This window comes from Passer montanus, unplaced genomic scaffold (genome assembly GCF_014805655.1).
Source record: "Passer montanus isolate IOZ18808 unplaced genomic scaffold, ASM1480565v1 scaffold9, whole genome shotgun sequence".
NCBI classification, from domain to species: Eukaryota; Metazoa; Chordata; class Aves; order Passeriformes; family Passeridae; genus Passer; species Passer montanus.
In genome coordinates this window covers 10,697,217-10,712,122 of record NW_024374367.1, presented here as the reverse complement: position 1 = coordinate 10,712,122, position 14,906 = coordinate 10,697,217, and the positions used below count along the sequence as shown (strand labels likewise).

At 49.5% G+C, this 14,906-nt stretch overlaps 1 protein-coding gene across 3 annotated transcripts in view; it reads left to right on the top strand.

The window, feature by feature from the left end:
* The first annotated feature begins 251 nt into the window (after positions 1-251).
* The window catches only part of PRICKLE2 (prickle planar cell polarity protein 2), a 109,755-nt gene continuing 95,100 nt past the window's right edge, over positions 252-14,906 (top strand). Inside the window, exons 1-4 of one of the 3 annotated variants that reach the window (XM_039695299.1) lie at positions 252-670; positions 817-1,622; positions 3,380-3,601; positions 8,110-8,195. Coding sequence is in view for 1 of the 3 variants with exons in the window: in XM_039695298.1 (XP_039551232.1) it covers positions 7,804-7,845; positions 8,110-8,195 (128 nt within the window). In the remaining 2 variants the exon portion in view is untranslated. Of the gene's footprint in view, positions 671-816; positions 1,623-3,379; positions 3,602-7,415; positions 7,437-7,660; positions 7,846-8,109; positions 8,196-14,906 lie in introns of those variants that run through there. The other 2 variants (XM_039695302.1, XM_039695298.1) reach the window with 2 other exon arrangements.

Here is a 14,906-nt window from a genome sequence, read left to right as displayed (position 1 = left end):
TAAAAATCATTACTTGGCTCCATTCCTATGCTTATAATTTCTTCATCCTTCTTTAGTCTGCGACTACATTTCAGATGAGCAATTAAATTAATCAGGTCTTTTCTGCATTGTCCTTTTCTAATCCATCCTCGCTGGCTTGCTGACCTTCCTCTTTGAAGCTATTCACAGCTCGCTGCCTGCCTTCCTCAGCCCCACACAGAAAGGAGCATTGACTGTGAAATGCTTTCCCTGCTCCTGGTAGCAGGGAAGTGTCCAGGTTAGTTGCTGTTACTGGCAAATTCAAGCAGCAGTAAATACAGGTGGTGCCCCCCGGCAGGTGGGAGCGGGGCCGCCTGCAGCAGAGGATGCAGGCAGGTACCAGGTGCTGCCAGAGGCTGGAGCTGTGGCCTCATGCATGGCTTGGACTTCCCAGATAAAGTTTCTCAGCTTGGTCCCAGGTGTGAGTAGCCTTTTGGAGCAGGATGTACGTGTGTAGTGGTGGGAGCATGCAGCTCTGCACTTCCCACTGAGGCTGATGCCTTGCCAGAGCTTAGAACAAGCAGGTACACACTGGTGGCAGCCTTTCCCTGCTTCAGAAAACGCAGCACAGCTGAACTGGCAAACAACTGAGACCTAGAATTTCAAATAATGAGCTGCTGAAAGGAGATGCAGGGCAGCAGTGGCCGTGGAGGTTTGTTTCCTGGCAGCACAGGAGCAGCACATGAGTCTGAGCCTTGTCTGTGGGAGCAGAGGCAATGGCCTTTCTTCTTACCTGTGCTGGGGCTCAGCTGCTGAAACACTTTGCCGTCTGTCTCTCCTTTACTGTTCTCCTCCCAGGGTATCCCTGAGCGTGCCATGTCTCCTCAAATCCACATGTCTCAGGGGGACAGTCCCCCCAGGTCAGTGGCACAGGTGATCTAAGGAAACCCCAGCAGATCACTCTGCTGACTCTCACCTGAGCTGCTGCTCCTTTCAGGTAGGGCAAACTGAGAGGTGATACCCTTCAGATCCACTTTTTAGAGATATTTCTAAATTCTGCTGACTGAATTGCTTGAAGTGGGGTGTCCTGAAGACATTTCAACAGCTCTTGTCAACACCGACAGCTTCATCCTGCTCTGTGTGGAAAAATGCAGTGGGTGTGCCTTGTGCTGGAGCAGAGCTCACCTGGAATAACCCTGGGAGCTGCCTGCCTGCCCCAGAGAGGCTGTTGCCCAAGATAACCTGAGTGTATCTTCCTCTTCAGCTTTCCTCCACGTTGTGCAAGTGGCATGTGAAGCTTTCCAGGTACGACTGGCATTCAGATTTCACTGCTGGCATTTTCCCATCTGATCATTCCCAATGGCTTGGGGCTTTCAAGAACTCAAATGTATGGCAGCATTTAACTTGGGAGAACCAGAAGCTTTTGACAGCTGGTGTGTCCTGGGCTGTTTGCCTTGGCTAAAGAACTGGTGGCTCCAGCAGGCAAAAATAGCACCAATATAAAACCTGATAATATTGGTGTCTAGAAAAGAAACAATTTCTGGCCTCTAAGGGCCACAGACAATTTTCTGATTTTTCCTTTGACCAGCTACCTAATTTCTCATGATCTGAGCTACCACCAGCAGCCTAGGCTGTTCATAAGCAGGCTTCAACCCTGTAAAATGGTAAGTAAAATACTATTTTATTTTTTTCCCAATCAAAAGAGACAATAAAACAGCTTTAAAAACATGAGTCAAAGGACCTTTCCACCTGCAGGGTGGCAAATGAATGATTAATGTGAGGGACTGTGGGACATCTGTGACACTTCCAGTGCTGTGGCAAGGGAAGGGCAGGATGGCTTCACTCCTGCCAGCTCACCTCCTGCCGTGCCTGCTGACACCTGCCTCTCTGCCAGTTACCCTAAATTGGTTTGTTTTCCCTTATCTTCATAAATGGTCCTGAAAAGTCAAAGGAGCATGGCAGAAGTGTGAATTTACAGCATAAAGCAAATAATTCTGCTGCACCCAAGAGAGCTCCAGGGAGTGAGGGAGGATAGTAGAAAGTTATTTGTTGCTATAGCATTGGGATGTTGTGTGCAAATTGGCAGAGTCCCACCTGATTGCTTTGTTTAGCCTCAAACTGGGGACCATCTCCCACCCCCTTTGTCAGAGAGGCTGGGGGAGCTGTGCTGAGGGGTTCCTGAGCTTGACAGCAGAGAAATGCACACCTGGGAAAAGCTGAAGCATTTCATTTCAGAGAGCAACAGCCTGAAGGATGAGGAGAGGGGCTGGAAAGGAGCAGGAGGGAGGGAAGGGGGCCTGTGAGACTCTGCCATGCTGGCATCAGAGGCCAGGGTCCCTCCAGCACCTCAGCCTGCCCAGTCTGAGAAGGGCAGGTCCCCTTTTCAGAGGGTTTTATGTATCCACTTGGCTCTGCATTTCATAGCAGGTGCTCCTCTCCACAGAGTGGGACTGGGCTCCAAGTTTTTATTGGTGTGGACTCCAACTCCCAAATGCTATTTACAGGGAAATTGAAGACCGCCTTCAAAATTAACAATAGATGGCTATAAATCTTACTCAGTTACCTAGCAACTAACACAATAAAATCCTAAGGTTAAAAGGAGAAGGGTTATTTGGAGATACCTTGGGGAGCACATAATGGCCCTTTGCATTCCTGGGTGGGAGGACACAAAAAAAATTCCTGGGATATTTACAAATGAGTATATTGATGAAAGAAAAAAGGTGCAATTACTCAGTACTGTTTTAATCAAAATACCTCAGAACAGAAAAATCTAACAAAAAAAGTAGTAGTCAAATGGCTGTGATAAAGAGCACTGAGAAAATGTATGATCTACAGAACTTGCAGAAGGGTTTGTTAAGTTGCTAAGCCCACTTTGTTACAATTTGTGACATTTGAAGTGTGTGTACTGCAAAGTATCCGTGTAATAAACGTTCAGAGTGAATCTGACCATTACGTGCCTGATGGAATATGCCCCAGAAAATCCTACGCAGTGCAAAAAAAATTTAAAACCGAAGTAACACAGCATGATTCATCCCGGCCTGGGTTCCTGTTATGCACAGCACAGATTGAAATTCCATATCCCCACCTCAAACTGGGGTTTATGCACAGCCTTTTCTGCCTGCAGTAATTTCAGATCTTGGAGCTGGAATGAGTGGAAACACTGGGAACTCCTGAAAGACCCTCATGGGGGCACATTTACCCAGGAAGAAGGAGGCTTGGTGGAGGAACGATGCAGCAAATTAGCTGTGTAGTCCCCATCACACTCCTTCAGCAGCTGTGGCACTTAGAGGTATTTTTAAGCCCTCCTTTTGCTGTTTGAAAGGCTTCAGACAATAACTTCCTAATAACAGTCAGACATTTATTACCTTCAGGGTACTAGATGGAGACAGGATTCATGTTGAGCTGTAATTCACCTGCACAGGCTGCTGGCAGGAGGAACCACGAGGGGACTGACTCGGTTTGTAACAGCCAAATTCACCTTGACATCACAGAGGGGAGAAATGGATGGGTCCAGCATAAAGATGAGAGCTGCTTTCTGCCTTACTCCACTGCTTTCTGGTGGTGCTACCCCTGCCTTGGTGCTGGACTGTAAGAGGCACAGGGCTGTCAGAGCTGATGGAGGGATGCTGAGAGCTTCCTGCATGTGAGTATTTTGGAGGTGATTTCCTGACATGAGGCACAGTTTGCAGGATAGAAAAGCCAGGGGCACTTTCCTGGAAAGACTAGCAAATTTTCCTGGCTTCACACACAAAACTGTTTTGTCTGCCAGCTAAGTCCCATCCAGAATTGCTGGACCAGAGCTGGAGGCAGACTTTCCATGGTCTTTGGTGGCACAAGTTGTCCCAATATTTCCCATCCCCTGGTTGCAGCTACTGCTGTGGACCTGCAGCTCCTCTTCTTAGCTGGTAAGGACTGCCCACCGGGCTGGGACACAATCACTGCTGCTATTGCACATGCTGGTGTCCCACATGGGATGGAGGTCACCGGGAGAGCAGAGCCCTAATGACAGCTCTGCCCTGCATCCCAGGCTGCTCTTCTGCACAGATCTATCCCATGCCAGTCCCCATTCCACCTACCTTGTGACCAAAAGCTAACACAGGAGCTGTATTTTACCTTTCCCTGAGCTCTTTGATTTTCATCATAATTATTTCTGTAGTATCAGGTACAACAGGGAGCAGGAAGCAAAGAGCATCCCTGTCATTTCCCTCCTCTTGGCCATCCACAACTTCAAAAGGGAAATGAGTCCAACTCACTGTGCATGAATGGAGCAAACTGGGTTTTAAACTGGTTTAGTCATGAGAAGGGCTGGAAGGAGAGTCATCCCTAGGCAGGTTTGATTGAAACAGAAATGGGAGGGGAAGATCACGTATAGAACAATTTAAGTGACAGCAGAAACAATAATTTGTCAGCCAAACTGTCTAGCATGTATTATACATGTGTGTCTGTTTCTGAGCCTATTTGACAGCAGTATCTGACACCCCCCACCTCCAAGCTGAGTCTGCCTCCACTCAGGAGGAAGAGCTCCATGTCTATAAAAATAATAATACAAAATCCCCTTTTGAAAGTAGCTCTCATGGTAGCACAGGTAGGGCTGGAGCTGTGTTGCTGTCCCCTGCCTACCCAGCCATGCCAGGATGGTGCATCATCCCCTCTGCACATGGTGAGAACAAGGGAGTGGGAGTTTATTTCCTGAGAGATCTTTACTCTTGGCAGCTTTTCTGGGGGAGGAAAGAGAAGAGGAGCATTCAGGCCAATGAGATAATGTATCCCCTCCCTTTCCCAAATGCATCCCAGAGATGATGTTCTGGCCTGGCTGTTTCCTTACAGAGATGGAGCATCTGAGCGACCCTAAAAGTGGACGGGGTCCTCCTGAATAGCCCTTCATTCACCCTGGATGTCTCAGACCAGAGAGAAACTGTTGTTCCCATGAGGTATTTAGGTGACCAGGAGTCCCTAAGGACCTGATTTCACTGGGGTCTGTGCAACCTGAACATTTTTATGGCTGTGCATGGACCTGATTTCCCCAGATCCCTCTGCAGGCACAGCAGAGCAGAAGCAGTGAGCACCCCTCACCCCTCTTATCTGCATCCTCTGCACTCCCAGGCTGAGCCGTCATCTTCCCTCTTCTGAGCACACTGATGCAAGCCTTGATGCTCAGAGCCTCCCCTGCCTTTTGCCTGTGTCACACCCTGTGCCTGCAGTATCTGCTGGCATGAGCCTGGAGGACACGAGCATGCAGGACAAGCTTCATGGACAGCTTGGGAGGAGACCAGCCAGCCTTGTTTTAAGTAGCAATTTAGGACTTGCATCTTCATCAGAAGACTGGAGCTGTGATTCAGTACAGCCACACCTCCAAGGAATTTATCCTCCAACTTTGACTTACATTTGCTGTTTTAAACTCATAGCAGATGTCCTCGCCAGCCCTGTTATTGAGGGCGCACAGCATCTCTTGCAACAGCAGAGCAATTAAAGAGGATTTGCAGGTCACCTTTAAAGCATTTCCCACAGCACGTTGAATCTTGTTATAAGTCCTGTATCCAGTACTGCTTTTATTTCAGCAGTTTTAATTGGAGTTTTAAATATTCTGAACCTTATGCAAGACACCCAAAGTGCTGGAGATTTTCAGGCCCTCTCTTGCATGGCACCCACTCCTTGAAATCCCATTGTCCTTCTGCAGAGCTAACAGTAACTCAGCACCCTGATCATGTATTAGACACTGGATACAGGCTGTAGGTTGAGATTTTAATATGAGGTCAAACCCCAGTCTGCAACCAGTTGCCCACTGCTTGATGAAATGTATACTTGGAGACATCGCCCCTTCCCTTGAGAGTTTATAATATATTCATGCACCACTGTGTGAGCTGGAAACTGGGAGAGAAACCAAGAAGGAAAATTATGAGGAAATTTAGCAGAAGGGAGCAATAGAGGGAAGCTTGGAGGGTTTTGGAAAGGTAAAAATAGCAACCACAGAAAAACAGAGCAGAGAGCATTCAATATTTTCTCAGTGCCATGAAGAAAGCCTATGGAAAAGGAAATTTTCTCCATGATAAAATTCTCCATGTGGAGGCTTTGGTTTTTTTTTCTTTAGGTTGGGTTTGGTTGGTTTTTTGGGGTTTTGTTTGGTTTTGGGTTGGTTTTTGTTTTTTTTAAGGAAGCACAGTATTTATGGCAGGAAAGAGTGAAAATCTCCCCGAAACTTTTTGTCTGAGACTCTTCAAAAGGTCACCTCAGCTACACAGCTCCCAGCCTCATTTCAGCCTCCCAGGGAAGAAGATACAAGAGAAGAATTGACAAAAATGAGAACTGATTAAATGAAAAAAAAAAATTATCAAAGGGTTACCATTTTAACCAGCTGTGAGGCAGCAAGGCAAGGGAACAAAGAGGCAGGGAAGGAGGGGAAGGAGCTGACAGGATCTGCAAACAACCACAACCCTGGGTGAAGCTGTGAAATGCTAATGGCAAAGCCGCTCCAGCCCCACTGGGGAAGATTTTCCGAGGAGCCCTGTGCTCTGTGAAGCGTTTGCTGCTCCTCCTCTCCCCACGTTCATTTTGCTCTGCCTCGTGCCAGATGTGCTGTGTGACTGCAAACCCCAGGGGCACGGGGTGGGCATTGCTTTTAGTGCACTGCACGCGTGACAAGAGTGGGCTGATGCATGGGCATCCCTACGGCTCCCAGCCCCATGGATCGATCCCAGGATCACGGCTCCAAACCCCACGAATCCCAGCTCCCAGCCCCAGAGATCCCAGCATCACAGCTCCCAGCCCCACAGATTCCAGGATCCCTGCTCCCAGCCCCATGAATCCCAGGTTCATAGGCCCATAAATCTCAGGATAACAGCTTCCAGCCCCATGGATCCCAGGATCACAGCTTCCAGCCCCATGGATGCCAGGATCACAGCCCTGCTGGCCCCATGGATTCCAGGATCAGAACTCCCAGTCCCATAAATCCCAGCCCCATGAATCCCAGGCTCCCAGCCCCACGGATCCCAGGATCTCAGCTCCCAGCCCCATGAATCCCAGGCTACTAGCCCCAGGGATCCCAGAATCATAGCTCCTAGCCCCATGGATCACAGGCTCACAGCCCTGATGGTCCCATGGATTCCAGGATCAGAACTCCCAGTCCCATAAATCCCAGCCCCATGAATCCCAGACTCCCAGCCCCATGGATCCCAGGATCACAGCCCTGATGATCCCATGGATTCCAGGATCAGAACTCCCAGTCCCATAAATCCCAGCCCCACGGATCCCAGGATCACAGCCCCACAAGTAGCTCCGGGAGCACCGTGAGCTCCGCGGCTGTAACAGGTGCTTTGTGTCCCACTCCAGCATCTCAGGCAGCAAATATATTTCCCGTGAGCAGGTTTTTCCTGCGCCCTGCTCGCGTTTGCGGGCTAAATCTGTCCTCCTTGAGGAGGGGATCAGACGCCCGGCAGGAACCCGGGAGGATCGCTCCCTGTAAAATCCCCTGCACAGCGCAGGTAACCTCAGCGTGTGCCCTGCAGAGCCCCAGCCCTGCCCTGGGGGAGCTCAGCTTCTTTCTGGCCCCCCAGCCCTGGAGCCTAACGAGGACACGGCGCTGCCCACTGCAGAGCCGGCCGAGCGCGGGGCTCCTGAGGGCGGCGGAGCGCGGCCGGGGCCGGGAAGGGCTGGGGGAACGCGGTTAACCCTGAGGGGAGCGCCGGCAGCGGGGCGGGGAGCCGGTGCCCGCCGGGGCGGTGCCTGCCGGCTGAGGGGCGGGTGAGGGGCGGGAGCGCGGCCCAGGGGCGGGCCGGGCCCGGACGGGGCGGCCGCTGCTGCCGCGCACTCGGGCTGGGCTGCGCCGGGCTCCGCGCCGGGAGCGCTGCCATGTTCGGCCGCGGCTCCCGCAAGCGGCTCTCCAGCCGCTCGGTGAGTGCCGGGGGGTCCCTCGCCCCTCGTTCCCCACTCCGCTCCCACCTGTGGCTCTGTCCCGCCGCCCGCTCCGGCTGCGCCCGGCCGGTCCCCGCCGCCCCCATGTGCCGCTTGCTTGGGGTGCGTCCCCGCTCCGGCCCTTGCCTGCTCTCTCCCAGCCGTGCGGGTGCCTTTCCCCGGGCGTGCCCCTTTCCTATCCCCCGGTGCCTGTTCCCGTCGCCCTCGTCCCGCGGCCGGCGCTGACTCTGCTGTTCCTTGCAGCTGACGGCGTCGGGGGAGCCGGAGCGGGGCCAGCCCTGCAACACCTGCGGGGACCAGTGCCCCGGCTTCGCCCTGCACAAGTGGAGGTAAGGCCCGGCCAGACCCCCGCTTCTCCCCGGTCCCATCGCGGCTCTCCCTTGGCGGGGCTTTCCTCCCAGTTCCGTGCGCATCCGGGGTGCAGGTGTGGCTGTTTCGGGAGGGCTTGTGTGAGCCCGGAGCGCGCTGCCCACGCACGGTGGGGTTCTGGGGACACCCCCGCACACGGGTATGCCCGTGGCCGGTGCGGGGCGCAGCAGGATCCAGGTGCGGGACTGGGGTAACTGGTTTGGCAATTGCCGCCTCGCAGCCTCCCCGGTGCGCTCAGGAGCTCGTCCTGCTGCTCCGGGCCATGCCGGGGGCTGGAGCCGCCCTCCGCTGTCAGGGACAACCTGGCTGGGGTGGGGTGGGAAGGGAAAAATGGGGCTGAAGGGGTTCTTGCGGTCTGCACCAAACCGCTGCCTGAAACTCCGGCAAAAATAGTATTTTTGGTTATTTCTGTTGTGTCTCTTTGCAAACCTGACAGTGCTGGTTCCTGCTAAGCACAGCAAGCTCTAGCCTTGTCTTGGGTCAGCCCCCTCTCCATGTTCTGCTGCCTCGAAATGAGCTCCTGCTGATGGGTGATCTGGGACTCGGTGATGTTAAATCTGGGCTATGGGCCCTGGGAGCTCTACACAGTCTTAGTAGGCCAGGGAGCCCTTGGCGACCTTTTAACCTTATTTTTCAGGGTATACCCTTTTCTCCAGCATCTGCTGTGCTTGGCGTTCCTCCCAGCCTCTGCCCTACTTCTCAGAGCTGTGTCTCACCAGATTAAAGCTTGGATTCAGAGCAAGGATGGGGATTGAGATATTCCTGTTGAGTTGTATCTTAATGTTTAGCCTTGCAAATCATTGCTCCCTTTGGCGTTTGCTGCAGGGTGTGGTGGGACGGGTTCCATAGGCTGAGGGATGCACAGCAGCAGGTGGGGCTCGACGTGGTCCTCTGGCTGTCCTGGATTTCCTCGTGTCCCTGCAGAGCTGCTTTGTAATACTTAAAAGTGCCAAGGAGAACTTTCAAATGCAGAATAAGAAGAAAAGCCGTGGTCACCAGCAGCATTTCTCCCCTGCTCCAAGGACTTGTGAGGTGCTGTGCTTCATGTTTCATCACATCAGAGAGTACAACTGTACAGTAGCTTTTGAAGGATTAAGTGAATTTTGACAGGATCCCATCAGAGGCCAAATGGCCCAGCAGAAGGGGCACACAGCTGCCTGGGGAGTGTCATATGAGGGGGATGTTGCAGCTCTTTTCAGATTGTGCCCTCTGCATTGGCACACTGTGCCTCTAGGCCAGATCCTGCCACACCCCATGTGCAGGAGCCTCCAGCCTGCCAGGACTACCCATAACCATCTCCTGTGCTGAGGACCCCCAGCCATGGGAGAGGATTTTTGCTAGAACAGTGTGGATTTTTCCAGCAGCTTTCTCTCAGGAAAGAAGTGGTTATATCCCCCAGGGCAGGAGACGGATGGGGACCCTTTGGCTATGGGTGGGGTCAGCCCCCAGAGGCATTGCAGCCTTTGTGCTCCAGGGTTTGCATCCCACTGAGCAGGTTAGACCTTACACCAAATTTCCTTACACCAGGACTCCATTAGCTGGGAGCCCTCCTGCAGACATTCCCATTTAATTGCCTTGATGTAAGAGTAATTACACAATTAAGCCAAATAAAGTAGTCTATTTGCCAGAACACAATAGAGAGGAAATTCGTTCATTTTTCACTAACCAGTGGTCTGTTAATGCCAGGAATAGGTAAGCAGACAAATCGTTTGTAGGTTGAAGTGCTGAGGAGCCTGTGCCCTCTGTGCAGGAGATGTTGCAGTCACTCATTGGTGGGGCTGCTCACCTGAATGTGCAGAATGAGACTGAAAGAAAACAAGGGTTTGCAAGGAGATCCTCACATTAGGGGTATAAATCCAGATCAATTGACCAGTAGAGATTTGTAAGGCTTTTTATAATCCTTTGACAGCAGAGTTTTGCTGATAAATTTAAATGGGGTGTTTTTGCTTCAAAGATGCAGAGTGGTGATAATGCTGTAGGGAGACAGAATTTATAAACTTGCAGACACTGAAGCCATTGCTGAGACAGGCATTGTCTATACCCAATTATGCTGGACTGTGTTTTTTCAACTCATCTGTGATTTTAGGTGTGATCTGTGCAGGCACTCCCTCAAGCAAGCAGATTGCTTTGTTAGAGATGAAGATTCCTGTGTTCCTATGTTGCCTTAACAGCCACTTTTCTCAGAGATGACTCTGAGCATTCGCTGAATTTATCATTCCTGGAAGCACAGGCATGCTTCCTCAGACAGGGAAGCCTCTTGAAAATAAATTATATTCTGCAGAACTGTTCTCAGGATAAGCCTGGTCTCTCTACTGCAGATGATGTGCAAAATGAAGATGAAAGGGGATTGTTAAATAATTAAATAACGTCCCTGGTTTTTGAAGTTGGTTTTTGAATCTTCATAATTTTGCTCCAAAATAATAATCTCACATTCAAGGTAGTGGGTGAACTATCCTGTAGCAGTGTCAGTATATTCAATGCTAATGTGGTGGAAGTCAGGAATTGAAAACACCTCAGCTAAACTAGAGCCCAACTACAGCCTACATCTTACTCCCTCAAAGCTCTCTTCTATATGCCACAGATCTCTGCCTCTCACTGTGAGGCAGAAATTCAATTTTTAGTTTTAAATCATTTAGTCCCAAAGAGGAAAAAGTAAGTGGTTTTTCTGAGAAGGTTTGGGGGCAAAGTCCATGAAGACACAGCTATCAAACTATAACCAGTAAAACCCTGAATTTCTCATGGGCTGAGCAGAAAAACGACTCCTTCCTCTCATCTCATCACTTTCTGCTGTGGTGGGTTGTCAGCAAAGTGCCAAAGGACTGAGTTCATCTGTGTGGGCTCCAGTCTAGAAAATGGAAATGGCATGTAGGTAACCAAATCCTCATTAATAAAGGTGGCTTTGTGTGGAAAAAGGGAAATCAAATTCAATAAAAATTGAACTCCTTAGGAGCCCGGTTGCTGTTTTCTAATCAGATCTGCATTACATTAAACTGTGTGCCATTCAGCTTGTTAACAAGCTTTGGCATTAAATAAAGCTGTCACTGGAGTTTGGTGAATGAATAGCCATTAGCAGTGTCTTTTGCATAATGTCTTGCAGAGAAAAGCCTTCCAGGGAGGTGGTCCAGGAGCAGGGAAGGGAATTTATAACCTAGTGCCGGTGCAATTAGTGTGAATATGCAAACCTTAAAGGTGACAAATGGTTCGCTTTTGCTGCTGTTAAGCTTACTGAGAAGAACTAATTTCAGATTTACTCTGGGTGAAGTAAAATTGCAGCCTTAGTGCCTCAGTTAAAATAGCGGATCCTTCGTGTTGGGAGATTGGCATGTGTTTAGCCCACGGAACCATGGTTTGTTTGCTCCTAGAGAAAGCCAAAATACTCTTTCAGTTCAGCAGACCTTGCTGTTCCCTGCTCCCTGCCTTCTCCAAACCCACCAACTGAAAAGATAGAAGCAGGACAGCCAGGTCTCAGGATGGTGTTTGAGCTTTGGTGTGAGGAAGGGGGAATGTGCCACCTGGTTTGCAAAGTCTGCAGAGGCAGTGGCATACGGCTGGTTTCTGAGGGAAGAATTTGGATGCTGTGACAGAGAAGACAATTTTAAAAATAGAGTCTGAAAACCTTTGGAGAAGTCTTTGTTGCCATAGTTATTCTTCTGGTTTGCAGAAGCATTTGAAAAGCAGTAATAAACATGACATGAAGACAAAGACTGGTTTGCCAGGGTTTTAGTTTCAGTGTGAGATGATGTCTTATATCTTTTCTTGGAGCATCTTTTTCCTTGCATACGTCACACAATCTTTGTCCCTTGGAATCACATTTTGCCAGGGAAGAGATCTGCTTCTCTTCATGCATTGCTGTCACACGTTGTGCTCTTAATATCAGTGGTGTGTGTTTGTACAGCACACAGTGCCTGGCCCTTGCCTTTCAGGGCAAATTTATGTGACCTGATGTAGTATTCAGTAATGTTCCATATTAACAAATTTTGCTGCATACAGCTGTTTTGAGCATTTGTTTATTTATTTCCATAACTCAGCATCTTGCTATAATCTAGTCAGTCCTGCTGAAGTCTGATCTCATCTGGTCTTGTTGGATCAGGGAGCATCTGCAAAGACAAACTTCTCATCTTCTCAGGAGAGAGCTGCCTGCAGATCCCAGGTGATCAGCCCAAAGGGTTGTGACTGACCGTGGGATCACACAAACCTATGGACAAGGAAGAGAGACATGTCATGAGACAGTGACTCAAAATGAGGTGGTGGACCAGAAGCCCTGTGATGTTTGATGTTGTTGGGTGATGGTGCACAAGTCGCTTTGTAACTCCTCTCTCTGCCTTGTTGACTGTAGGCAGGGAGTTGCTTGTGGCAGTGGATGTTTGTTTTGTTTTGTTGGTGTGTTTGTTCAGTGCCCAGTGCTCTGGGGATTGCTGTACATGAGCAGTGAGAAATTCTGTGTGTTTGAAATGAGTGAGAAATTCTGTGTGTTTGCAGCCTTTGTCTGCAATCCTAGGGATCTGATCCTGCCCATGGGAGGTACACCCCAGCAGGCTCCTGTATACATCCCTGGGTGCCTTTGAGTCTCCAGTTTACTGCATAGTTCCTCATCCAGAGAGCAGAAACGATAATATTTGTAACACAGCACATGAACGAATAACACCGAATTCTGAAGCATTTGTTTCTACTTCCAAAAAAAAAAAAAAAAGAACAGATTATTGCTTCCATATGTTTTCAGCATTTCTCATAGGTTATGTCTCTTGCACACACACACTCCCAGCTTTTCCCTGGCATGAATAACAGGCTTTGTGCCTCTCTTCTTTAGGATTCAGATATTCCGCACTTCCTTGAATGTTCATTGGAAAGGATTTGGAGATGTGAGAATAGCAATGCCTTATCTTGAATAGTCTGATGTTCCTATCACTGCCATGGTGAATTGTGCTAGCTTGGAAGGTTTTAGAAAATTCATCATTTTGCAGTTGGGAACCTGCTGAAATGGACAAAATTCAGCCAGGGCAGATCCATCACAGCACTCCTGAGCTGACCCCAAGGGACTGCAGAGGGCTAAGGGCTGCTGTCCCTGGGGGACCTGTGCCTGTCCCTGGGGGTGGGCAGGAGTCACCTGCTTCCCAAAGTCACCCTGGCAGAGGGGATACAAAAAAAAAAAATCAAATGCTGGTTTTGTTTGGTGATTTTAAAGCCTTTCACAAAGCAGTTGGTATCATTAGCTTGTTTTTAATTTATTTTTGTGTGCTTATTTGGTCACAGGTTCAGAAAGGAGAAGCCACTCCTTGCCAGGTTCTTCAGTGGCAGCCAGTGCCCTTCAGCCCCTGTGCCCGGGGTGGTTTGGTGTGGGTGGCTGTGTGCACTGGAGCTCAGCTCAGGGGCATGCTGCACTGTGCACTTGGCTTGGCATCAATGACTTCAGCTGTCCTATTTTCTTACACCTGCGAGATTAAACACTTGTGTAAGTATTTGGAAAATCAGGTCTACTTTTTTGGGGGCTTTTCACCCCCATGGTAGTAGGGAGAGCAGAGGTTCCACTGTTCCAACAGCAGCTCTACCAGGGGGCAGCTGGGCCATTGGAATGGCGGTTTGAGTGGATTGTGGTGTAGGTATCAGCTTTGCCCTGCCCTGGGACATTTCTTTTCCTAAATGTTGAGTGCACAGTTACACTTAAGGAACTCCCAACCATTTTTTCTGACTTGTGGGTTCCATTTCTTTGTGCCCTGCTGCTGAAACAGCACTTAAGACAGCCAAGACTGATAAGGTATCCTGTTTGTGTTGGCTGGGAGACACAGTATCCACATTACCAGAGCATTACAGTGTCAGAGGCAGTGTTGTCCCTGGCAAAAAGCCTAAAATAAATTCTTTAATTTTTTGTATGCGACGTACAAAAGAGCAGGTGAGGTATGTATTTGTTTCCGGGCAAGCCCAGGGAGCCTGTTTGAAGTCCTTTACAAGCCACTCAGGATTGTATTGCAAGAACTCAAAAGGAGTTTGGACACTTGTTGATTGAATTTCAGCTGAGCACAGAGCCCTGCTCTGCAGCTGCTCTGACTGGAGCTGCTCTGCCTGGCTCCATTGCCACTGAGCTGCTGGCAAAAGCCAGAAAAGCAGAATTTCTCCTAGGGAACGGGCAGTGTGGGTAGATTTTCTGTCTGTTTTGAAGTGGCCTTGTGCAATTCTATTTTTATGAATGGTGTGAAAAAACACTTATAAGCTGTTGAGGGATTTGGGCTGATTTTTATTCTATATCTGGTGTGATTGTGAATTACACTGATGATGGATGGCTGTCTGCAGAGCTGACACACTGAATTCTGAATTTGTGTGATATTTTACTTCTAAACAAATAATTTTAAAATTTGGTCAGGTTTTTTTGCACTAATTTTTTTTTTTTTTGAAAACGACTACAAATGCTTCTTGGTATGCAAAGAGTAGAAGTTGACCTGCCTGCTATGAGCCAGTAGGGTTTGCCATCCCGAAGGCAGAGTTTGGCTGGTGAGTGCTTTGCTGGTGCCTCAGCCACGGGGCTGTGCTGCCCGACACTGGCAAAGCACAGTTCCCTCATGGAGCCTTTTGGGATGGATTTGCCCAGGAGAGACCCACAAAAGCTGGAAGCAGGATGGATTGGCATGCACCTGGATCTCCTATAAGCAGACAGCTGTTGGTGCTGGAGGCTGTGGGTA